The sequence below is a fragment of the Protopterus annectens genome, chromosome 16.part0 (genome assembly GCF_019279795.1).
Source record: "Protopterus annectens isolate FY-2018-M chromosome 16.part0, PAN1.0, whole genome shotgun sequence".
NCBI lineage: Eukaryota > Metazoa > Chordata > Ceratodontiformes > Protopteridae > Protopterus > Protopterus annectens.
This window is the reverse complement of record NC_056750.1, coordinates 255060826-255088334: the sequence shown is the minus strand read 5'-3', so window position 1 is coordinate 255088334 and position 27509 is coordinate 255060826. Positions and strand designations below refer to the sequence as shown.

Here is a 27509-nt window from a genome sequence, read left to right as displayed (position 1 = left end):
TTCTTAGAGAATTCCCATTCTCTGGAACAGGCTCCCCATACATGTGAGGCAGAGCTCCTCCACATCCCTATTTAAGTACAGCTTGGGTCAATGCATGGGTAATCAGAAATTCTCCCCAGTCTGGTGCCTATGTCTCTGATAGACAGAGGGGGTCAGTAAATCATCCCTTATATAAAATCAGATTTGTGGGTCACATTTGGGTTGTACACCCAGGCTTATAAATAGGGACCTATTGGTAGTTAACCTGGTATACACCTACGAACCAATGACACTCCAATACTTGCATGTATATACACACACACACACACACACACACACACACACACACATATAAATATATACCCCAAGATGGATCATCTTGCCAGTTCCCTCAAGCCCTTAATGTCTGTCAAGCCAGCTAATTCAAATGGAAATGTCTCAGTCATATGGGATTCCATGATGGGACCCTTAGACACCAAACTCGCCATACTGGGCATGGAAAAGGTAAGAGTGAGCTGCTTCTCAGGTGTCAGGATATTACTAGGCTACTCAAGCCCCTTTATGCCAGCACAGATATGACATGACTGTTGTACATACTTTGGGGAGCACATCCTTGTTCATAAAGCTCAGTTATCCAGATTTTCACAGAATGTCCAGATTTTGGCTTCATATTTTTGGTCTCTTCCTCATAAGATATGTGGCTTTCTGGCAAATCACTTAGTATTGATGACATACATTTGAATTTCAGACTTCACATCCTTCAGAAAACACATGTTAACACAAATCCTATTATTCTAGCAACATTCTAAGTTTATAAGAGCAATATTTAAAATACATCCCTATTTTTGGGCCTTTGTTCCCCAATTATTTTAGGCTTTGTCCAGATTTCTTACGATAAGAGGTTGTGAGGTATGGAGAGGTATGGAGACATGATAGGTCTCTCTGACTATGCATCTGACACTTGTATCCAGCTAGTCTTCAGCAGCATTCTACCCTCCTGAAGAATAATGCCACATCAATAAACAAAAAATAATGGACTTTAAAAATTGGTTGAGTTTTTGGTGTCATTACAATGTGGTCCAATATATCTCTATCTGTAAGGAGATGGCAACATGGGACAACCTGCATCTCCCCTGTCAGGGAATATATATATTGACAAAACCTTTTTCCACCTCATTGTGCCTTTTCTGGTCAAGGTCAGTCTACCACACCTAGCAGTCTAGCCAAGACAAACATGAGTAACGTAAAAGTAGAACTGCTCAATGCTAGAAACATGAACAAAACATTTCCCTTTCTAGATGCCTTCCCTGTCCTAGAAAAATATTGACATCTGTTTCATCACCAAAACATTGTTGCAATGCATTGATAACAAACCCTCCCTCCCTAATGGGATTCAAAGCCTAGCACTAATTCAAACCCACCACTGAGGGCATCTCTGCTATAGACATTGTTGTATCCATATTCTTCTGCATTTCCATCACATCTACACCTTTAAGTGAAGATAATGACCAGGAACTCCTCCATGTCTTTATATATCAATGTAATTAGCAGTATGATTCAACACCATCTACTGATTAACTAAAGAATGCCTTCTATGACCCTCACTGCTCACAAGCTAACATTTAAGAATAAGTGCCTGTGGTAGACTCCTGATATAACAATAAAAGAAAAACTCTTCACCCTTTGGGACAAACTGAAAGTTTTTGAATCTGAAAGCTGAGCTCAAGAAATTAAAAAGAACTTAGAAATAAAATAAAATCAACCAAGGCTAAGGATAAACTGAAAGTCACCAACAATTGCAAGGATAATCAAAAGTATTTTTTTAGCTATGTTAGGGATCGCAGGAACAAGGGCCAGCATTGTGGTGAGTTCATTCATAGCAATGTTACTCCCCAAACCTGAGATCATAGCAAAATATATTAACTGATAAATGTAGCTTTAATTTCTCTATCATGTCACCCCCACCTTACCCCCACATGGTATATTGTCTATAACCCTTCCAGAAATCACCTCTGAGCAAGTCTCAAAGGCTCTCTTTGAGCTACAAAACTCTACTTCATAAGGCTTGCCAATGTACTAGATTGTTTCCTTATTTGTATAAAACACTGACCTACTCTGGAATCTGTTCAACATCAGCCTCACAGATGTCTGTGCAAGATGCTTAATGAACAGTAGTGGCCATCCCCCTTCATAAGGGTGGCTCTACCACTGATCCAGGCAATGACAGAACAAATGTCCTTATCAGCCTTGTCTCCAAAACAGTGAAATGGATCATTATACTCTCATAAACAAGATACTGGCAGCCTAAAATCCCATGATCGAAACCAGTTTGGGTTTGTGAAGGGTAAATCTTACCTTCTCACTCTTTAGAACTTCTTTGAAATGTCACTAAGGCCTCAGATGAGGGAAAAGGGTGTCCTCACCATAACTTTTTCTGGTATAGGCCTTTTATAGGTTCATAGGTTCATAGGCGGTTACTAGGTAATAGCCCTAGGGCTTTTACAAGCCTAGCCGTGTACTACCCATGTTTCTTAACTGACCATTGTTAGATGGTTTGATTGTTTTCTGAGATAATCTATGATCAGGACTGGCTGCCCCTGTTCATGAGGGACATATATACCACCCCGGGGCTGAATGTACAGTCTCCCAAATCTGTGCAGGTTGTGCTTAAATAGTCATTGAGGAGCTCTGCTTAATGTGAATTGGGAGTTTATTTCAGAGTAGTGGCAGTCTCTGGGAGACATATCTGTCTCTCCAGCATGTTTTGTTTAAGTCACAAGCTAGGTTTAGATCTCTGGAGTGAGTGACTCTTGCCACATTTCATTTGTGGACATGCAGCATTCCCATTAGGGCAGGGTCAAAGACTGCTCTGTAGGCCAGGCACAGGTCGCATCTCAGCAGCCTGTAGGGCACAGAATATAGTGACTGGGCTTTCAGTCTTTCCATGTAGGTCATTTTTTGGAGTCCCTGAATGCTCTTTATCAGGAACCTCTGTGGTCTCTCCAGCTGCTGCAGGTGTCTGGTGAGGTAAATGCAAAAGAAGAGTTGTACTCTATTAATGTCCTGATGAGGATGGAGTACAGAGGCATTATAACATCCTTGGTCTTGGATGTGATGCCATTACTTATGAGGTATGCCACATAAAAGGCTTTCCTTACCAGTGTGGACACATGGTTATCGAAGTTTAGACTGCTATCAACTTGTGTTCCCAAGTCATGCACCACTGGGTTTGAGCTTAGAGGGTTGCTGCCTATATTGTAATTTGCAGGGGATACCTCTTTGCCAAAGGGGATGATGTACTTTTTTTGCATTTAGTTTTAGACCATGGCTTTGCCAATAATTATTTGTCTGTGTTAACCCCTCCTGTAAAATGCTAGCATCTTTAGAGGAGTCAATGATTGCTCCCAGCTTGTAGTCATCTGTGAACTTGGTAAGCTACAGGCCATCTACTTTCACCTGACTTCCAAGAAATAGATTCCAAACAATATAGGGCCCAGCACAGAACCTTGTGGTACCCCACTGGTAATTGTTCTACTGGTAGAGGTGGAATCCCCAACTTTGACAGTATGAGTTCTGTCGGCGAGCCAGCTAGCTACCCATCTAGTGACATATGGGTTAATCCCCAGTTTTTAATTTCTCCAAGTCTTTTGGGTTTCTAATACCATGACGGGAATGGACCCCATTCTTAAGTCAAAGTATGATTCAAGTTCATGAAATTAGTATTCTTTCAATCTTTGATGTTAGCCAGAAGTGCTCTTCACAGCACCTGCAATGTGCCCAGTAATGACTCCTTATGCAATTTATATGGAGTTACGGTAACATATCTAAGTATGACTAAATTATTTTTTATAAGACCCATTACTCCTACTACTGTTGGAACTGTGTGGGTATCCTTCTTCCACTTTGCACTTATTTCTGCCTGCAAACGGTCCCCAGCTGGGAAAGTTTCTCAGTGATACCTGAGTGGGGGATGGTGTCAAAAGCCTTGGCTAAATCAAGATAGGCAGTATGTACTGATTTGCCTTTGTCCAGAGCTTTGGTGACATTCTCAAAAAAGTCCACCAGGTTTAGTAAGTATGATCTATCCTTAACGAAGCCAAACTGGGTTGGGTTGAGAATTTGAAGGCTGATATGGTCCATGATGATTCTTTCCATGGCCTTGTAGATAAGGCTTGTTAGGCTTATTGGTCTAGAGTTCCCAGGGTCGGTTAATGGACCCACTTTTTGCAAGGGGATTACAGTTGCTGTTCTCCATTCTGCTGGAACAAAGCCAGTGCTCATGGTATGGTTAAAGAGAGACTGCCAAGTGGATATGCTAGGTCATGTTTTAGGTTGTTTAGTAAGCAGCTTGGAATGCTATCTGGTCCCACAGAGCTGTGTTTTTGACCTTGGAGAGCACAGATATTACCTGCTCAAAGAAGATACTGGAGAGAGGACAGGTGTCAGGTATGCTTTGGGGTATGCCTGGTGGGGACAGGGGGGTGAAGTTTGCACTAAATCTGTCAGCTAACAGTTTGGCAATTTCCTCAGGGTCAGAGTGAGTGGTACTGTCCACTATGAGTTTGGCACATAGCTGGGTATTCCCTTTTAGATTTCAAACGTAGCTAGAGAATGCCTTATGCCTGTCTAAAGCTAATTTAGCCTCATAAGTAGCTTTAGAGCACTTGCCCAGGTATCTGATTTGCTTGTTCAAGCTGTGGAGGATATTCTTTCTCTGCTTACTAAGTTCCCTCTTGTTCTTAGACATCAGTCTCTTCCTTTTGTTATATAACCTGTTTATACTCAAGGTCCACCAGGGTGGCTTGTTTTTGCAGGAGGACTTTGTTTTGATCCTGTCAGGTACAACAGAGTCAATACAGTTGTTTAAGTGGTTATACAGTGCGTTTGTGTACTCCTCTGCATAGGGGTCATGGTTGGCTGTGTTAGCAGGGGGTTTGAAACTTTTCAAAGCATCACTTAGTAGGCTATAGTTTGTTTTGGAGAAGTTTCTCATTTTTATTGCTCTTGTGGAGGTGTCATGTCTAATCGTTACTTTGAACAAGACAGATTTATGGTCTGACCTTACTAGGGAGGGCAGAATACAGAGGGTAGTGCAGTGACCCCCATATTGGTGAGTACTAATTCCAGAACATTTGACACCTTTGAGGGGGGATGCAGACTAACTGTTCCAGAGCATTTTTATTAACAGAGCAATTGAGCTTATGCTCATGTACATCACCCACTCTGTAGAAGGATAGTCGAAATCTACCATGACCAAGGTGCTTGGCTGTATAGTGAGTGACTCAAGCAAGTCCAGGTAGGCAGTGTGCTTCTCATGGTTCATGGTGGGGAGCTGTAGCTAGCAATGATGTGGTAGGGTGTTTTACCTATGATTATTTGTACCTGCAGTGGCTCAAGAAAGTCATAAAGTTTAACCAGTCATGAGTTGTATTTGGATTTAATAAAGATAAATACACCTCAATCTTTGGTTCTTTCACACTCATTTTGAGCTCTGAATGTGTGGAAGGCATTGTAGCCTTGCATGGTTGGGGTGCTGTCTATGGCCTTGAACCAATTCTTGGTAACTGCACAGATATCAGTATCTTCCAAGGTGAGGAGAGCTTCCACAGAGTGCAGTTTCCTATTTGGACTCCTAGCATTAAGCAGCATAACCTTGAGTTTGTCTGTAGTGGATACTTTTTATGCCAGAAGTTGTGTTGTTTTGGTATTGCCTAAAAAAGGCACTATGGGGGGGGGGGGGTAAGCATTTTTGCCAGTATTCAAAAGCCTAGGAGAGATAGGTGAAGATTATCTCTGGCAAAGCAGTGTGGTCTGTTGACCATGTCTTCCCATGCAATTGCTGATGTCAATCATTTTTTTGTATGTATTGTGGCATCAACCTGGGTGAAGGTAGACTGCTGCTTAGGGCTAGGGACATACAAACCTGGGAAACATAATCTGAGAGTCCAGTCATGTTTCTCTTCATATAGTCTAGGGAGATACATCTCAAGTCATTTATCCCGACATGTACTATGACAGAATCATAACGGTAATTGTTGAGTGACTTGAGTGCGTGTGTGATTTGATGGATCCTGGAACCTGACAGGCAGCTGACTGTGACCTTCTCCTTGTCTAGCCTGGTTGTGTGTCTCTTCTATGACCAGGACATTTGGTTTTGAGGTGTTCTGCCTTAGGGACTTATTTGCTGGTATGTGTGTTGTTATGGGTAGTAGATTATGGTTGGGCTCTGGTATGTGTAAGTTGTTCGCACTTGGGAGGTCTCTGGTCTTTTGCTAGGCTCTTAGTGAGTACCTCCGTGTATGTGGATTTATATGTCATGACTTTATCTTGTGTGGGAGGAGGGGTGTGTGTGCTGACAACCTGTTTGATGTCTTGTTTATTGTTACATGAGAGGATTGATTCCAGTTTCATACTATAGTTACATCTCTCACATACTGCATTTGTTTGCTGTAGGAGCAAATGAGTGTCAGCATACATGAGGCAATTACTACATTGCCTCAGGATGCCCATGTCAATCAGTTTGGTTGGAGAAATGTTGGGAAACTGACTGTCCATTGTAGCAGGTTAAACCATAAGTACTGTTAGGGGGTGGGCAAGTTAGATAAGCTTTTGCTCCAGGGTAAGCAAGGGGACTTATTGTATTGGCTCTAAGATCAACAGAGACCAGTCTGAAGACCTGGAAGTTGACTGGAGAGAAAGTACAACAGTTCAAGGAATTACTTTGGGCTCTAGCACCCCAAGAGGAGGAGGAAATAGGTGGAGTTGAAGAAGAATGGCAGCACTTAAAAATAGCATGTGTTAGGACTACAGAAAACATATGTGGCCAAGCCAGGTATGGAAATAAGGTGCATAAGGAAAGCTGGTGGTGGAATGCAGAAGTCCAGGAAGTCATCAAAAGAAAATAAGGAGTGCAGGAAGAAGTGGGAGACAGAAAAGACTGACCAGGCTAGGAAGGACTACTGGTTGGCTAACGAGGAAGCTAAGAAAGAAGTTGCAATAGCAAAGAATAGGGCATCGGAGGCACTGTACCAACTTCTGGAAAGTGACTCAGTAAGGGGCTCAAAGAAACTATATCAGGTTGCAAGGCAAAGACAGAAAGATAAAGAAGATAGACACCCTTCATAAGGGATGCCAGCAACATACTGCTCACCAGCCCAGAGGACATCAAAGGCAGATGGAAGGAGTATTTCCAGCAGCTGCTGAATGAACAAAACCCCACAGAAGCTGTACAGCCCCAGAAACAGCCTATGATGAGAGAAGAAGAGGAGCCCACCCTAGAAGAAGTAAGAACAGCACTAAGGAAGATGAAATCAGGGAAAGCAGCTGGCTCAGATGAGGTTGCAGAAGATATGGTAAAGATGCTGGGTGAGATAGGGGAGAAATGGCTCCTGAGGGTACTAATAGCAGTGTGGAGAGAAAGGAATATCCCAAATGACTGGAGAATAAGTATACTCATGCCAGTGTACAAGAACAAAGGGAACATCCACAACTGTGGGCAGTACAGAGGCATCAAACTCCTATCACATTGCATGAAAGTTCTGGAGAGGGTGATTGATAAATGGATAGGCAGAGTAGTAGAATGTAAGATGGGAGATGAGCAGTATGGATTCAGATCAGGATGCAGCACAACTGACCCGATGTTTGCATTGAGACAGATACTTGAGAAGAAAATAAAGACGAGGAAAGAGTCCAACTGGACATTCCTAGACCTGGAGAAAGCATATGACAAAGTCACAAGAAATCTGATCTGGGCAGTACTGCGGTGGTTTGAAGTCCCAGAAACATTGACAGAATTAGTAAAGGCTATGTAGAAGGACCCAATGACTCAAGTACGAACAGTGTTCGGCCTCACAGACGGGTTCCCAGTGGGTGTGGGTGTACATCAGGTTCAGCTCTGAGCCCACTGCTGTTCATACTGGTGATGAACTACATTAGCAAACAGGTTGGAGGGGAAAGATCAACAAAGCTGCTGTATGCAGATGATGTGGCATTACAGGCTGACACTGAGCTAGAACTTCAGCAGAGGATAGGAGAATGGAATGCAAATCTGAAGGCACATGGGATGAAACTAAGCACAGATAAGATGGTCGTAATGGCAGCAAATTGGGGAAATCAGAAGAAGCTGAGAATAGAGATAGAAGGGAAGATAGTGGAACAGGTAAACAATTTCAAGTATCTTGGAGGAGTAGTTGAGGAGAAGGGTAGTCTGAATGAAGAGGTCAAAGCTAGAATCAGAGGGTCTGCAGCCAACTGGCATAGAGTATCAGGTGTAGTCTATGACAGAAGAATGCCAAAGAAGCTGAAGAGTAAGGTGTACAAGACTGTGGTGCAACCAGTACTACTGTATGGTACAGAAACCTGGGCAGTAAAGGCAGAACAGTTGAAGAAGCTAGAGGTGATGGAAATGAAGTGTCTGAGAAAGGTGGTAGGATGCACAATGTGGGGCAGATGAAGAAATAAGGACATAAGAGCAGAAGCTAAAGTAGCTCAAATTGTAGGAAAGATCAAAGAGAACAGATTACGGTGGTTTGGGCACATGTGTAGAAAAGCAGAAGACAATCTGATGAGGAAGATTTGGGACAGACAGGAAGAAGGTAAGAGGAAGCGAGGATGTCCAGCAAAGAGGTGGATGGATTGTGTAAAAGAAGATGTGTGACAGTCAGGCATGAGTGTTGAAGAAGGCAGGAGAGTGGCACTGAATCGAGAGAGTTGGCGACAGTTAACACGATACCTCAACCCCATGTAGAAAAATGGGAAAAAGGGGGGTGATGATGATAGTTCTATTGAGGACTAAGGGATTAAAAAGTATGGCAATGCTGCTGAATACTCAGCTGAGTTGTCCTAAGTGCAGCAGGAAAGCCCGGGAGGTTTCCACTGACTGTTCTCTAGGGAAAAAGTTGTACTTAGACATTTGCATCTTTACAGGGCATCACAACCCCCCCCCCCACACACACACACACTGAGTGGTGCACAGCTACACACAAATGCGAGGCTTTAATACAAGCAAATTTAAGCAGTTTTACACAAACTACCAATAGGAGATTCCCACACAGAGCCTTATTCCAGCAATCCTCAACTTAGATGGGTCCTGAGCCATACACTTCTGCCACAAGGGTGCAGGGAGGCCCTCTTAATGTAAGACGGCTGGTTTTAGTGCTCAAGTGATACCAAGCAGTCTAAATTGAGCAAGTCTGACTCTAGTCTATGGTATTTACGGCAAAAGTAGCAATGGTGCAAAATAAGGAATGAAGCAGTCACAACAGCAAACAAACAGTAAAAATGAAGTAGGAGTCCAATAGAATACAGTTCACAAAGTGCAATACAGACTTAAATTTGACTTATTTTTAGAAGATTTCACTGGATGCACTCCAGACCTCTGGCTAAGAATGCCAAACTCTGAGCAGCTCTTGTAAATTGTGTAGACCACAAACTTTTCTGATGTAAAATAACTGGTTTGGAGCCCAAGTGCTTAAACCACAGTTAAGACACTTTCAGAATAACAGACACAATAAACCTTTAACCAGCAATTCCCAGCTGAGAAGGGTATAGACTATCATCTCTTGCCACAAAAGTTTAGATAACAAACCGTCCTAATGTAAAATAATGTAGTTTGGAGCTCGAGTGTTTAAATCAGAACAAAGACACTTAGAATGTTGTTGTTTGTCTTTCGGCTTTTCCCGGTTAGGGGTCACCACAGCGGAACTCCAGTTCGCTAATGATTGGCAGTAGATTTTCACAAATGCCAAGGTACCAGCTCAATGTTCAACCAAGGCACGCCCATTTACACATGTCTTACAGCCTTAATAAGCCTTCACCGGCAATTCCCAGCTCAGAAGGGCAGAGGCTACCCTCTCCTCCCAAAAGAGCGTAGACCACAAATCTTCTTAATGTAAAATAACTGGCCTGAAGCCCAAACACTTAAACCAGAACTTTTTAGAATAATAGATACAATGAGCCTTCAACCAGCAATTCCCAACTTAGAAGGATTTAAGCTACCTTTCCTGCCACAAAAGTGTAGACTGCAAACATTCCTTATCTAAGATAACTATTTTGAAGCCCATGTGCTTAAATCAAAAGAGGCTTAGAATAACAGTTTCATGGTAATCAAACTACTAACAAGCAGTAATAAATGTGGCAGAATAACTGCAACTGAACACTTTAAGAACAAGCAGCAAAAAGCAAAATAAAGTAATAAAGTCGGAAGAAGCGCAGATACAGTAAAAGCAGCTGAATAAAGTAAATTTTTTAAGTAAGTGGGAAGGGAGGAAACAGAACATAATTCAAGTTTAAGAGACCAAGGGGGTGGCCTTCCCAACTGATCTCTCCTTACTGAGTAACATGAGCTGATGAGATGGGACTGGGAGGATTATCCAAAATCAGATTTATAGTAGGGGCAGGCAACTCAAAAGCCACCAGGTTTAAAAGTACAACAACATTTAGGCAGGTGGGTGGGAAAAATCAAACAGACTGAGATCAGTAATAGTCAGACAGAGAACAACAAGCAAATCAAACAAACATTCAAACTAATAAAACTAAATGGTAATCTATATATGTAGCCCTCTGGATAACCAACTGTCTGACAGACAAAACCCACCAAATCAAGACAGGGGCACCCTTTCCACCAAGAAACTCATTGGCAGTGGTATTCACAGCTTCATACTGGGACCTCTCCTATTTGGTATTTATTTCTCTGATGTTCTAGCTGATATTAAGGGTCTTTAGCTGACCAATTCTGCATATGACTGCAAACTTGGAGCTATCATCAACTTTTTCAGACTCTCAGAACCTACAAGTGGGGATATCACATAAGGCAAAATGCTAAAAAAGTGTAGCATTGTATCTTTGGAAGAGACCTGCACCCATATACCACAAAGAAGACATGTCCTGAAAATTAGTATCATTATTATGGGCCCAGGCACTTTCATAAACACTGAACTATCCTTTGACCACCGCATATCTTTTATCATTATAAAATCCTACAACCTAACCAAGTGATTTTGAAAGGTATATCTTCCAGACTGTCATATCATCATTCCTCTCAATACCTCCCTCATACCTCTCAACATTTTAGTACAAGAAATCTGGACAAAGCCTAAAATAATAGGGGGGAGATAAAGGACAGAAAAACAGGGACAGATTTTAAATATTGCTCTTAAAAACTAGAAAGTTGTTGGAATAACAGGATTTGTGTTAGCATGATTTTTCTGTAGGATATAAAGTCTGAAACTCAAATGTATGCCCATATTTAGTGACTTCAGTTCTAACCGATTTGCTAGAAAGCCACAAATTTTAGGACAAATAGACCAAAAATATGAGGCAATAATCTGGACAGATGAGGGGTATGACCTCCCTTACCAAGCCCATAATCAGATATAATGCCCCATCAACATGTATCTGGTAAAACCTGTGACCCAACTTCAAAGACCACAAGACGTCCTTAGGAAAATCAGAGTTCAGAGCTCTATGTCTTATTAAGAACACTTTAAAGCTCTGTCCCTATTATTAGACTCATACAGACTCCTATGGGATAACCTCTGCCTAGCCTGTAAGGCCTCAGATGACTCTGTCCTATGTGACCGTCCACACATTTATAGAACATGTAACACCACAAGCACCTGTACTATGGAACTAAACTTCTAACGCAACATAAACAGAACCAGCTAGAAGGTAGATATCATTCCCAAAAATGCCCCAAATCTGAACTACTTCCCTAATCCTATTTAACATTACCTGGATGAATAGACTGGAAATTACAAATACAGTTTTGTACTGTTACCACAAGCCCTTAAGGAAGGGGGTAAATTGTAGTGGTTATTGATTTGGCTTGCCTACTAATGAACCAACCAGATCAACTGCATAGTAATAAGGCATGATCCTATAAAACCAAGGAATTGAAGGGATCACACTCACTCTATAAGTATAGCCATCCTAATTAAGGAATTTTATCTGTTCAAGTAGGAAACCTAAGACAAGATAAAGATGAAAACAGTATGTGTTTATGGAGATAAGAAAGAGTATCATATAACATGTGTAGAAATTCATACACTGTTGGGTAAAATACGAAATCCTGTAGCTTTATTATCTAATCTAATACATGATTTTATAACAGGTCAAGGCTTTCCTCAGTTCAAGACTTTATGAAAATTGTGGGGGTAGGTGCACAGTTATTTGCTATGTGGTGTGAACATATCTAAAGTAAAAATAGAATAGTAGCAGCAGCCTAACACACTGTTAAAATACACAGTTGTGGCAAAAAAGCATATGTGTAGAAACTTCAAGATGAAGTAAAATATGGCTGTGTCAATAGCCAAAGAGTAAGCGTTAATTTTCTCCAGGGTATGAATATCCCAAGAAATATTCATAGGCCAGAGAGCATCATTTATGCCCAGGGAAATGCACCAGCTTTGCCAATGTTTTAAAGTAAGACAGTTAAGACATTCAACATACCTCCCTCAAAATGGAGCACTTCAATAAAACTCTAAAATCTATGCTAAAGAAAGCCACAGAGCAGGATAACAAGGACTGGGAACAGTTGCTTGCCTTCATCCATTTTTCTGTAACATAGGTGTCTCAAGAGTCAACAGGATTTACCCAGTCTGAGTATTATGTGGTAGACATCCTTTAAGCTTATTGGACGTAGCTAAGGATACTTGGAACGAGAAAAAACACATTTAGAAGTGTAATAGCACACTTCATAGACGTATAAGTTAAATATTGTGATGTGAATAGTGAAGAAACATATGCAAATGGGAAAAATACACGCAACAGTAGCTGTATCACAAAAATGCAAAACTTGGGGAATTTAAAACAGGGGACAAACTCTGTTAGTCCCCTTTAGGTAATACACAAAATAAAGTGAGCTACAAAATAAGACAAAATGGAAAGAGAAGACCAGAGCAGATAGATCCCATAAATATTTTAAAACCAGAGGGGGAAGCTGAAGTTTCTGAAGTCAGCCTGGGAACCGAGATACATTCCAGTAGTTTTATATTAGCGAATACTATCCTAGCTGTTCAAACAGATAAAATGTTATCAAAGTCTCTGAAGTATCTGGTAAAACAAATTTAATTCAACAGCACAATTCAAATGTGCTAGAAAGGAAGGTAAACCTAAAACCACATTGGGTACCAGAGTCTGAATTAAAAGGAATAAGTAAAGAAATTATTGTTTTACTCTTTGGTTTGTGGAAGTGAAGAAGTGTCAGAATGAATGGCATCGTCTGATTGTCTTAGTCCCTAAGCCAAATGGCTACATAACATTTTACAACAATTTCTAGAAATTGAGCAAAATATCCATGACTAACACTTATCCAATGTCAAGAGTGGGTATGCTGATAGACAATCGAGTTCAAACATAATCTTTGACTATCCAAGATTTTTTTAAAAATCATCTTTATTGAATTATCACTTATGATATAGGTAATCATGCATTTATATAAATGAAAACAAATCATATTGACATATTTTCAGTTCCGAACATACCTCACATAGAATCTTCTATACACTCTATAAGCATAGCCACCCTAATTAAGGAATTTTATCTGCTCAAGTAGGAAACCTAAGTCAAGATAAAGACGAAAACAGTATGTGTTTATGAAGATAAGAAAGAGTATCATATAACATGTGTAGAAATTCATACACTGTTGGGTAAAATACGAAATCATGTAGCTTTATTATCTAATCTAGTACATGATTTTATAACAGGTCAAGGTTTTCCTCAGTTCAAGACATTGTGAAAATTGTGGGGGTAGGTGCACATTGTCAATCGAACATTGCATAACTCATTCAGTGCCTTCCCTTAAACCACATTTCTCCTCCAAAATATTATTCTGCATGTATCGTTCCTACAATTCCCTTTTTCTATGTAATTTGCACCTACCCTTTTTTAAAGATCCCACTTCCAGTTCTTTTATCTCTATTACTATATTCACTATTTCTATTACGGTTGGTTTAGACTTTGTTGGCTATCTTAGACTTGACAAAAAGCTAATAACAGATTCCCTGTACACCTGAAGCCAATGAGAAGACATAGGTCTTACATGTTGGACTTCATGGAGCTCCTGCCACTTTTCAAAGGGTCATGGATAATGTTCTGAAACCTCACTCCAGGTACTCAACTCACCTGCATACTTTTATGATAAAGTAATTTATTAAAAAATAGGAGTCTCATTTAGCTAAAGTAGAAAATGTACTGGAATCTTAAGACAGGCAAGTCTTAGTGTTAATGTTGCTAAAAGAAGGTTTTGCAAGACAGAAGCTGAATACATAAAATATAGGATTTGGAGATGAGTAATTGAGTCCAACTCAGAAAAAAACAGAAGCTGTCAGTTCCTGGCTGATACCATGTACCAAATTGTGGTTCTTATCCTGGCCTTACAACGTATCCTAGAACATCAATTCTATGGTGGAAGGGAGTTATTGTGGCAGAGTGAAAGTTAAAAAGACTGCTAAAATGAAAATGCTGTTTAGTCTGCTGCAATACTGTTGAATGTATCATTTCATCCAGTATGCACACACTGTGCAGTGTGGTGGGAAGCTGAAGCTTTAGCTCAAGATGGCAGAGAGGTTTGCCTCTCATTGGGAGGGAATAATGTGACCAAGAATAGGGGGTCTCGGTAAATATCAGCCAGTAAGCTGATGAGATGGAACATTAGAGTAACATGAAGTTACCTATGGCCATAATTGGAAGATTACTAGAACCTTGTTTGTCGAACACAGAAGGCCTTAGGCTAACGATGACTGCAAACTAGGAGCCATAGTCAAGTCCCCAAATGATGTGGACATCCTACAGAAGGGCCTCACTGAGACAGATGCCTGGTGTCAGAGCCAAGGCCTCAAGCTCAATGCCAAAAAGTGCAGTGTCATCCCCTTTGGTAAAAACTCTGTACCCATGAACTATCACATAGGCAGCAATCTACTTAACATCGAATGCATGAAAAGAGACCTTGGGACCCAGGTGGACAGTAGTCTCTCCTTTGATAGTCACATCACCACAGTAGTCAGGAAGTCCTTCTATGTGGCACACCTCATCATAAAAGGGTTCTCATCCAGGAAAAAAGAGGTCATTGTTCCCCTCTACTTGTCACTCATTAGACCCATTATAGAGTACAATGCCGCTTTTGGAATGTACCTCACAAGACATCTGCAGCAGCTGGAAAGGCCATAGAAGTACCTCACAAAGAGGATTACTTGCCTCAAACAAATGTCCTACACTGACCGCCTCAAAAAACTCCAGCTTTACGCCATAGCATATCACCTACTCCGAGGTGATCTCTGCCTAACATATAAAGCTATGTCAAACCCAGAGCTGTTGGACATGCTACACCTAAAGAAATCCCAATCCCTCCAAGCTACATGCTGTAGGGACCTAAACCTTGTCACCACAATAAACAGGACATGCTGGAGGGATAGATTCCTGTCCCAGAGACTTCCTATACTCTGGAACAAGCTACCCATCTATGTCAAGCAAAGTTCTTCATCAGCACTTCAAGAAAAATCTTGATGAGTGGATGGGAAATAGGAAATACACCCCGGGGATCACTTCTGTTTCTCTGCTGGACAGTGGCACAGGAAAATAACTTAGATAAAAACAAAAAACAGCTGGCAATGTCAAGCAGTCCGTAAGATAATTCAAACAACCATTTAATGAGCGCTTTCGAAGGAGTCAATGCCCCAACTTCTTCAAACAAAGCAAGACTAAAAAACTAACATCTTTATATATATATTAATCAACCAATGGTAATAATCATTCAATTTGTGCTAAATTGGTGCCTATTAACCATGACTCACATAAATTTAAGATTTACAACATTTTTAAAAAGGAATACTTTAGTATAAAACTAGTTTTAAAATTCAATAAAAATGATTAAGCTACATAGTAAATATCAAAAAACTCTCAACAGAACCTCACAGAAACAGTGGGCAATATGCAATATTAATTCTCAAAACTAAAACATTATAACTTATTAAAAATATCTACATTAACATTTGTAAAATATACCAGTAGTGTGTTTATATGTGCACCACAATTAATTAATTTTGTGCAGAAAATTATTGATAAATGTCTTAATTGATAAACTTATTTGATGTATTCTTGTGTTTTAAATCTAAATATGAAAAATATAAACATGTATTATACATAACAAATAAGCATTAATTCCTTACCCTCCCTACCTAATAAGTGCTTTCAACTTTAAGATACTTTTGAGGGAGACAAATTCATTGAGGTCTGGTATAATATGAGCTACAGTACGTATTTGCCACATTAACTGGCTTTCTTCGAGTTTAAGTTGCCAGGGGCTACCTCTTAATTCACTTTCCACTTGGTGTATAACTGTGTATTGAAACATATGGGTAGGATTGTCAACTATATGCTTAGCTAATGCGTTAGTGGTCTCTTTCTTATTAATGCAATATTGGTGTTCGTAAATTCTTTGTTTTATTTTTCGTTCAGTCTTGCCAACATAAAAAGATGGGCATGCTTCACAGCATGCCACATACTCAACACCTTTGGATTCACAATTAAACTTAAACCTGATTGTATAGGTATTATCCCTTATAGTCACTTTGTTACCCATTTTAATAAACTTGCATTGTTGACAAGAGCCACATTTCCGCATTACAATCCCAATATTAATTTGTTTCCCTCTTTTTTTTATTTTCAAGTAAACATTTTAAATTGGGACCTCCTCTATATGTAAATCTTGGATTATTGCCTAAAACATTGTTCAGGCTATTGTCATCCAAAATAATTGCCCAATTTTTATTTAAAATTTCTCTAATTATCTTATAGTCTAATGAATAAGTAAACCCAAATTATAGGTTGAGCTTTCTATGCTCCCTTTTGGATGCTCGGACATAACAGTTACCTCCCTGTCATAACCTTTATGTAACAATGGTCTAAAGTAACCTGAAGATCTTTTCATGTTAACTTCAGAAATAATATTGTCTACAAAGTTTTCTGGGTAGCCCCTTCTCATGAACATGGCTTTCAATAATTTACATTCCCTACCATAATCCACATCCTCTGAAACCATCCTGCTCTTTTCTAATGGTGAGGATGGTTGCTTGAAAACTGTAGAAACTTATTAGAATGAGTAGGTTTCCTAAAGATTGTGGTTTTATACCTCTGATTAAGCCTATCTTTGGCCACTTTAATATCTAGAAAACTGATACTATCCAGGCCTACTGAATATGTAAACTCCAAAAGATCAGTCATTTCAGTAATACTCATAATGAAGGCTTCAGTAACATCTACATCACCACACCAAATGAGGCACATATCGTCTTGGTACCTCGTGTATCATAGCACATTTTCTTTAAACAAAATATTGTTAAACAGCAAACTTTTTTCCCAATGTGCCATGACACAATTTGCAAAACTTCCACCGCAAGGTGAATCCATAGCGACTCCAGTGTTTTGCAAATAATATTGTCCATTAAAGATCATGTAATTATTGGATAACACAACCTCCAATAACATTTCAACAGTGTATATATCCCTTTCATCTGCTTTTTTTTGCTAACATAAATTCTCTGGTCCATTCTAACCTAAAGATTGCAGTATGACTGTATACAGATCTTTCACGTCAATAGTGAGGAAAATATAGTTGTCATTATATTCTAATTTATTAATATTGTCCAAAAAAATTCAAAATAGGAAAATAACTTTCTTGGGTGGCGTAAGCTATGGGACCTTGCTGGCTAGGCTTACATAGGCCCTTGGGCCGATAGCCTAATACCTACCTATGAACATCTGGAATTCATTAAGGCTGCTTTGTCTGCTGAATATCTGGAATTTATTAAGGCAGTTTTGTTTGTTGAATATATGGCGTTTACTGTGTATCTGTATACATTTAGAGAATAACCAGAGATAAACCTCAGCCTAATTCAAGCTGGAGGAGATGAGCAAGAAGCAACAGAAGTGTAAGACTGTTGTTTTTGTTATTGGATAAATTCTCTTAAACCTTACCTCTCAACTGCCCAGATTTTTGGCTCATATTTTGGTCTGTTCCTCATAAAAGTTGTGGTTTTCTGGCAAATCACTGAGGATTAAAGTCACCAAACAGTGGCATGCATTTGAGTTTCAGACTTCAAATCCTGCTAACACAAATCCTATTATTCTAGTGACTTTCTAAGTTTTTAAGTGCAATATTCAAAATCTATCCCTATTTTTGGGTATTTGTCCCCCATTATTTTAGGCTTTATGGGACTTCTTGCAATAAGAAGTTGAGAAGTATGTCTTAAACAGAAGTATGCTGTTTTATCACAGTGTAAATAAAATGCATTAAAATACTGTTACCAATGTGTTACATACTAGTATGTAATATCTATCTAGCTATATTATATCTTAAATTAGTGTATTTGTGTATAAATATATATATATATATATATATATATATATATATATATAAAATGTATACATGTACACACACACACACACACACACACACACACACACACGCATACATCTATTTTTCATATATATATATATATATATATATATATATATATATATATATATATATATATATATATAAACTCACTCACATACACAAAAATACACATATGTCGGTACATATAAACACAGACACATACTCAAGCATGCACACAATATACAGACACACACACACATTGTTGAGTATATTTGTTTGTTTCCAGTTTTTTAGGTTAATTCTTTAGGCTCACTCTTGATAGCATTAACAAACTTGTATTCACTTCTCCTAAGTACAGCCTGCCCAGAGAAATGAATAGCAACCCTATAAGTTGTCATCATCCAAGAAAGTCCTACATGTAGAATATTCTTACAGGTATGAGTATTGCACAGCTCACCTCTGTGAAGCCTCCACTCCATGTAATGGACATTTTATTGACATGTATTATAAATTGCTGAGATGGGTGAGAAGATGCATTTCCCACAACATCATAAGTGGTGGTTCCATCAGGATGTATGTTCATGTTCAAAAGGTCAGCAACAGGAGGTGGATCACCATTAGCATCAAAGAATAACTCATCCCCATTCTTAGTGGTAAAGCGGACATTCTTTACATAGTGAAGACTCTATAATAACATGAAAACAGAGGTATGAAAGTAGGGGAAAAAAAGGAAAACAGAGGTACAGCAATCTTCCTTTATTATCACCACAAAACAGCCATACACTAAATTAGTAAAGTCACACAATTTTTACAGCACAACTAAATTAGTTTTGGGATAAAAGTGAAAACTGCCTGGTTTGGGCGACAGGAGTCTGTGTTAAGGTTATATGCTAAGTTCTGTCAGTACTTCAGTCCTGATGACAGAACAGTTGCACTGATATACTAATTTTGCTGTTTGAACATCGTGTCTTGTCTGTGCTGCCTCGTCTGGTAATGCAGCATCCTTCCAGAGACTATTCAACATGATCCTACTATTTTTATTCATGTTAACTGACCATAAAATAAATGACATGTAGACAAACTTCTTCCAGTTTAGGCATGTGTAATATTTATACAAATTAAAACACAAATATTAGCCATATTATTTTAGTAAACCTGTACTTAGTTAATAGCCCCTTTCTTGTCTCTTCTTTGTTTTTTGTTTTTTTTCCTCTCTTGTTTGTTTTTTTACACTATATACTCACTAAAACCAGTTTTCCTCCTTATCCAAGGATGGAACACCACTGTAGACAAAGCAGGCCAACTGGATTTCTGCCTACTGCCACTGTCCAGGGATGCAGTTTTAGACTTCTGACTCATCCCAAGTGTTAGTTTACTGATTAAAGAAGAATGCTGTAGTCTGAGGTCTGGAAGAAATTATGTCATCAACCCTATGTATACAAAAATTTCCTGAAACATGGGGGCAGAGTTTTACACTCAATGGGATTTGCAGTATCAGACTCCCTACAACCATCATCTGGTGATATAGACAATTATACAATGACCCCCCATTAATATTCCAAAACGTGCATGCTGATTGGTCAGCGTTGTAAATCAGAGTTATAGTAATGGAAAAAGGTCCGGTCGCCCGGACTTTTTCCATTAGTATAACTCTTTTTTTTTTTACAGCAACGGAGAACGCAAGATCTCCGTTGCTTTTTACAACCTGTCTCGCTATGTTAAACGAGTTTAACATAGTGAAGCAGCTTTAAAAAAAGTAACGGAGATCTTCCTATCTCCGTTGCTTTTTTTAAAGCTGTCTCCCTATGTTAAAGGAGTTTAACATAGCAAGACACTTTAAAAAACAATGGAGATCTTGCTTTCTCCGTTGCTTTTTTCAAAACTGTCTCACTATGTTAAATGGGTTTAACATAGTGAGACAGCTTTAAAAAAAGCAACAGAGATTCTCCGTTGCTTTTTTTAAAACTGTCTCACTATGTTAAACTCCTTTAACATAGCGAGACTGTTTGTAAAAAGCAACGGAGATCTTGCTTTCTCTGTTGCTTTTGCCCACGGCTCTGATGTACTGCGTAAGCATACACATGCGCAGTACATCAGAACTGCAGCAGAATACCAGACAGCTGCTGAAGGGCAGCAAGGAGGCATTATACAATGCCATTATTTAAGAAAAGTAATTATTTTTTTCTTAAATAATGTCATTGTATAATAGCAATAACCCACTTCTGGGTGTGGGTAATGCTGGATTTACCCACGGTTGTCTTTCTTTAGCCACTCAGGCTTCGCCCTCGTGACCAAACCACACCAACCGTTGGTAAATCCAGCATTACCCACACCCAGGCATGGGTTATTGCTATATCACTCTACCTTTGTGAATTAACTCTTTCAACACCTTAAAGACATGGCTAATTGTGGTCATTCTCTCCAGTTATCTGATGCTAGCCTGTGTATGTCAGACTTCTTATCCCAGGTCAGTGCTCCCCACCCCAGCTTATTTCTAAAGGCTGTAAACATGGATTCTACAGTTAAACATCTTGGAAATCATTGGAATCACTCTGCTTACCTTACAGTAGAGTTTGTAACCCATTGCAAAGTACTCCTGGCCTTGTTCTGTGTCACTGCATCAAGTATTCAGTCACTTTAGCAATCAGTGATTCCTCAGTGCAAACTTAAAAATTGTGACTCATGACTTACTGTGTGGTTCAGTGGTTAAGTAATTTGCAGAGCTCCAGTGTTATAGGGGGAAAATAAGAGCCTTAGGCACATGATAGAGCTGGCAGAAGGGATGGAAGGGCCCATACTTAGGGGAAGGACCAAAGCTGGTTGCATGCAACAGTAATCCTTCAGAGGAATGAGTAGTACATGTGGTCTGAGAGCAGGCAGGTGATGTACCAATAATCCACCTTGCAGTAGTCTTCATTGAACAAGTGAACAGGAGCATTTACTTGTATAAGGAAAGGCACAGTGATCCCCATGGTGGTGTGAGTCACATGTCCCCCTCACCTACGAGAGGAGTTAGGATCTACAGAAACAAGCTCATAGCCAGAATGCTAGTGAGGGCACAAATAACATTCATAGCTCATAGTTGCCTAAAAGATGGACCCTCTGGATATCTATCAGTCCCATGTTTCTGGGAATGCCACAGTCCATGAGGGAATGGATGATCTCTATTCCATTTGGTGGAGGCATTTTGTCCAGCAGGTTTGGAGGGAAAAGAAGACCTAGAAAAATATGGAATTAATTATAGGAGAGAGAGGAGTACAGAAGTTCTTCTCCTGCTTTGATGTGGGGTGATATCCCTCAACAACAAAGCAAAACTGCCAACTGTGCATCAAAAAGTCAGTCTTCCTTAAGATCTTCATTAACATCGTGTATCCATGTGCCTAACTATCCTCTTGTGTTCATGCTCATGCTACAGCAGTTCACGCATGTATCTACTTTCTGCAGTTTTGATAAAATTGTTTTATGTATTTCCCCACATTTTTTTCATATTTTCCAGGTTCCTTTTTCCCTCTTGTCTGCTAGCCATCAAGCCTCCACTTACTGGATTTGCACCCATATTTTCCATTGTAGTGGGGGGGGGGGGCACAGAATCGGGGGATGGGGGGGTTAGAGCCATCCAGAAAGGCTGTCGTGGAAACAGCCATGAGGGTTGCTTGCTCCCTTTGCTGTCATCCCAGTCATGATAACCTTTATGATGGCCCTAAGCCCACCCTTGGATGAAAGGATATACCACAGAGGATCACAATGCCTTCTGTGTGTGGGTGCATGCTCCTGTGTGTGGGTACATGCTTGTGTATGTGGGTGCATGCTCCTGTGTGTGGATGCATGCTCCTGTGTGTGGGTTCATGCTTCTGTGTGTGGGTGCATGCTCCTGTGTGTGGTTGCATGCTCCTGTGTGTGGGTTCATGCTTCTGTGTGTGGGTGCATGCTCCTGTGTGTGGGTGCAGGCTTTTGTCCACTTGCAATGAGGGATACCCCATACTGGTGACATAATCAGCAGACTGTACACCCACTTGGCTGCATAATTGCCTTGCTGTCCCTCCTCTGGGGCGTTGTATGGCAACATATAGGCAGTTCTCCCTTGCTCTTCTCTTCAGAATAGACATGTCCATCATCCCCTGCCAACTCTGTCAAGTTCCCAAGCGCTAATTAAACTCAGGTCATTTGATTCATAATCAGTGCTTTATTCCTCTATACCACTATAAAATATTTATTTATATATTCAGTTAGTTAACAATTGTTAACTAGATAAGTGCATTGGTCCAAAGACCTTTTTTCAGGCATGACTTGAACCAAAATAACAGAGTGAAAACATATATTATAGAACATACCAAGTTAACAAACTCAGGATATGTTAAAAATACCACACGAGTATTTACAAAGAAGTGATATAATGCCAAGTATTTAACAAAGTAAAATATATGCTAAATAAATCAAACTTCAAATATTTATAGGACCATGAGAACAATACTAGTTGAGAGATCACAGGGACCATAAGATGCCTAGTGTTACACATCTTTAAGCAGACAAAAGTTAGTGTTTCTGCCTCTGTTTTCAAACTTAATAGTGCTTACTTCCCAAATCAAGCAGGCTAAATGTGATAAACCTGATATAAAGTTGCATCTATTTATCTATCCACTTTCTGAAAACCTGTGATAAAGGTAAGCACAGATTAAACATAGCTGTACATCAAAGCTAGTAGTTAAAAAAGGCTGATTTTATTTTCAACGAAAATACTACCCTGCCAGACACTCCAGCTGTTCTATAGCGTGCCTATATCTATGTATTTTTTATTATGTATGTCTGGTCTCAAGTTTTGTAGGTCTGCACTGCCATTAAAGAGTCATATATGTGTTTTTTAAAAATAAAACATGGATTAGTTTGGCAGGATCAGATAATTTTACAATAAAAGGGAAGCTTTGTAACAAAAATGCTGCTGGCAATGTTTATTCTCCAATGAAGCATCACAGTGGATTTCAAAAAGCTGGAATGTAGAAATGATGTAAGACTTCATCTTCCCTGTGTTTAGCGAGCAATGTTTTAATCTGTTCACAATTTGTTTGCACAGATGTTCTGCATGGTGCCATTTGGCCACATTGTTAGAACATCTTGAGAAGTCAGAGTCTATGTACATACTCATAAAAGTGACTTTATTAGGATTTCCTCAGATGATGAATGACATTATACATGTTAAAAATGCATTACATTTTACTGAAATAAACAGTATTCACTACAGTGATATTTATGTGTAGTAATTACTGTGTAGCATAATCAAGACAAATGATTTCCAGTTAATAATAAATACTATAATATCTAACTGTAAAGTATTTTACATTGTGTGCAAGCCATGACCTGCTATTGTAAAATAACAAGAAAAACTTTAGTGTTTTTATTAAATATTGAGCCTTTAAAAAAAGTTTCAGACTTTAGTCCCTTCAGAAAATTCATTCTAATGCAAAATTTGTTAGTCTATCCAACTTTCTAAATTTGTAAGAGCAGTATTTAAAAACTATCCTTATTTTTGGGCCTTTGTCCACCCATTATTTACAACTTTGTCTAGATTTTTTGTTCTAGGAGGTTGAAAGGTATGGTGAGATGATCTGATTAGCAGCTAAATCTGTAAGTTTACTAAGAAGCAATGCCTCTAATACCACCCCTTCCTCCTGCTTTGAGTTGATGCATCACAATTCTAAATTCATGCAGATCAACAGTGCATAAGTACTAACATCAGGTGTATTTGTTTTAAAACTGCATGTTTCCACATTACTTTTGGCAGTGTCCAATCTGTGTACTGTTCTCACCCTTACAAGCTTAAAATGATTTCATTTTTAATTCATAAATGGTTAACCAAAATCAGCTCAACCTATGGAAAACCAGAGATCAGCTGTGTCAAAAAAACATGTTTTCTGTAGTTCGCGCTTAGTCCAAAAAAAAATTAGATAGTGAGAGAGTGATAACTTTAGGACTGGTTGTATTTTACAGTAAAAATGATACTATACAAATCAGAACTATCTGCAATATTTCTATGACCACATCACTAAATAGTCAAGTACCTTTTGCTGTCAAAACTTACTTTTGTCATTGCATTATTATGTATTGTATCAGTACTATGCATCTTTACTTCTCTTTGTGATATTTTCTGTTGTTGCTATCTGAGTACAGGTCATAGTTGACAAAGTTCTTTGGGACAGCCCCTTTAACTTGGTTAACAAATAAATAAATGCATAAATAATTAAATAAATAAATTTATGAAGGGAAGGTTGGCATTTCTGTGCTTTACTGATGACCATTTAGATCATAAATGGTGTTAAGATTATTTTCATAATATCAACCTATGAGTCTAGGAATCTAGGAATTCACAGGTTCAAAAATGCTGATACACACATTGGCAATGCTGCATCACTTTTCTTCTGTAATGTTGAGCTGAACTTCTGTCCCAAACAACGTGGCTATAACTGTTGTTAAGCTTAACCACAGGAATCAGATATCTCAGAACAAGATCTAGTTAGGTAGCATTATTTGTAGCCTTTCCAGAAACCACATTGGTTTACTACTGAATGCTCGACCCTGCCAAGGTCGAGTAGAGCATTCACCAACATTGTTCACTGAATGTTTGAATGCTGAATACTGGCAAGACCAAAAAACATGTAAAACACTAAAACTCCCTTCTGTTCTAGAGCCAGGATCAAGCACTACCATAGGTTTGAAAGGGGACAATTGTGAACAGTTGGAATGTTGTTGTTTGACATTCCAACATTTGGAATGCAAAGATTACACAACTCTACTAGACTCTGGTAGCATTGAGCACTCAATAGTAAACCACCACACTACGTATTACATACTATGTAAGTGGTATGAGTCCCAAATAACCATATCATCTACATAGAACAACTTACTGATATGTCTAGCCCAAGTGAGAGTGTCGTAACAAAGAAGGTAACCAATCCCTGAAGTTATAGTCTTTTGAATAATCCCTGAGGAAGGGACTGTTTGTTAAAATTCATGTGACTACAGCTCCTCATGTTCACTGGTCCATTTTCTGCTATTCAGGTTCATAGGTATGTACTAAGCTTGTGATCTAAGTGACCTTTGAGAAATTTAGTTAAGCACACAACTAAGATTATGAGACATTAGCTGTCCCATTCAAGCAGACATGTACCACATATCCCAGGGATGAGGTTTTGATTAACCATCCATTTGTCAAGTCTAGCTTTAGAAATGGCTAAAGTATTATTCTTTTTAATATGCAGAGGGAGACTGTTTCAAAAGCATGGGGTGTATTGGGTATATCCATCTTACCAGCAGGTATTGTTAATGTAGCAATGGAAGTTAAGTTTTTTGATGCAAATAGTTGTAGTACTCCTATTTCTATTGATCAGAGGAGATCAAACAATGGAATATCTTTCACAGCACAAAAAGTGAGGCATAGACAGAGGCTTGTAGGAAACAGTATAAACAGAGCTTGTTTAATCAGTTTGGGGAGCTTAGTGTGCTTGAGCATTCAATCTCTTGATCAAGAATCTCTATGGGCATTTGGGATATTTCAAGATGGCTGCACACTGATCAACAGCTTCACTTCAACTCTCCCACTGTGAAAAAAGAAATTGAAAGACAAAGGACAGACACTCTGCCAGTTTTAGTAAATTCAGTTACTCTCTGATAAGTACACTGCCTGGATGCTAAAAAAGAATAAACTAAGAGAGCCTGAAAGAAAATCAACTAAAAGAATGTGAAGAGTAACACTGACTGGGAAGAAACTTGCAGCTGTTCAGCAAAAAGACGTTCAAGCTCCAGCTTTGGTGCAAGACATGGCTTCCAGTAATTTAAATGAAAAAAATAAGTCAAATCTGCTCAAAGCTGCTTAAAATAAATGAAACACTGAACGAATATATAGACTAAAATAACAATAGGCTTGAAAATGGATGAAGCTTTAATGAGATATTCAGATAAGCTGGTAAAACTCCTAAAATCAGAGGATAAAATGAAGAAAAGGCTGGCTGAGTATGAGACTGCTAAAAAAAGAGATGTTTCAAAAATGGTAGCATTAGAGGACAAAGTACAAAGAGAAAATCTAAGATTTTCTGCTGTACCAGAAAAACTAGTAGGAACAGACTGTATTAATTTTATGAAGACACAAATAAGCAACTGGACTGGTATTCCTCAACAGGAACTGTTAATTGAAAGGGCACACCATGTGTATGCTCCAAATCTGGCCAAGAGAAAGCAGACAAGACATGCATAGATAATAATGCAAACATACCAGCTTAAAGAGTTGATCCTGACAAAACTATGGCAAAATGGCAAAGTATGTAAAGTTGGAGACAGTAGAGTATTTGTAGAAAATGATTATTCAGGGTGCACCAGGCAGAAGAGAAAAATTTATGTGTTGAGAGGCAGGTATGAAATTTAAGCCTCTATATCCAGCTGTCTTCAGAATATTTTTTCCTAGAAGATCAAAACATTTTTAATGCAGAACAGGCTAAGGAGGAAATACAAATGTTTGTCATAAAAAAAGTGAGACATCAAGCATAAGGGGACTCTACTTCTCATTCTTCTGATAATAAAGCACACAGAGACACTTTGCTAGTGAAAACTTTACTACTGTTCCAAAGGAAAATACTTGAGAGACAGGGGAAAGCACAGGAGTTGACTAGAAGAATTGTGAGTACCTTGGAATTGAACTGGAGTCTGGAGTTGGGAGATGGAAATGAAAAAGACTGACAACATGGAAAGTAGTGAATAAATGTGAGACTGCAAAGCATTAATCACATTTGTGAAATATGGCTTTATAAGAAAACATGGAAAAGAGTGGACTTTTGATGACTTTTATAAACTTGTAGGGGAAATGGAAGGTATTTGCCTTACTTTATGTCATAAATATTTGGAAGGACACTGAGGGGAGGGAAGAGGAAAGAATAAGGTAACTGTAAGTAAAATAACTTCTCTTCTTAACAGCATTTCCTGTTTTATGGGAAAGCATTTTAGTTGTTCTTGTATGTCATAAAGGCACTAAAGTAAACAGATGCATTTTTTCTTTCTTTTTTTTCTTTTTTAGTATTAAAAAAGAGAGAAAAGGCTAGACAAAAGCATGTTTAAGTTAATAGACCATAATTATGGGGTGTTGAGGTGGGGGTGGGCTGCAAAAGTACCCAAATCA

At 38.9% G+C, this 27509-nt stretch overlaps 1 protein-coding gene across 1 annotated transcript in view; it reads right to left on the bottom strand.

The window, feature by feature from the left end:
* The window catches only part of LOC122790396 (extracellular calcium-sensing receptor-like), a 138222-nt gene that overhangs the window by 74086 nt on the left and 36627 nt on the right, over positions 1–27509 (bottom strand). The window contains exon 3 of the mRNA XM_044057917.1: positions 18810–19037. Coding sequence (XP_043913852.1) covers positions 18810–19037 — 228 coding nt within the window. The remainder of the gene's footprint in view (positions 1–18809; positions 19038–27509) is intronic.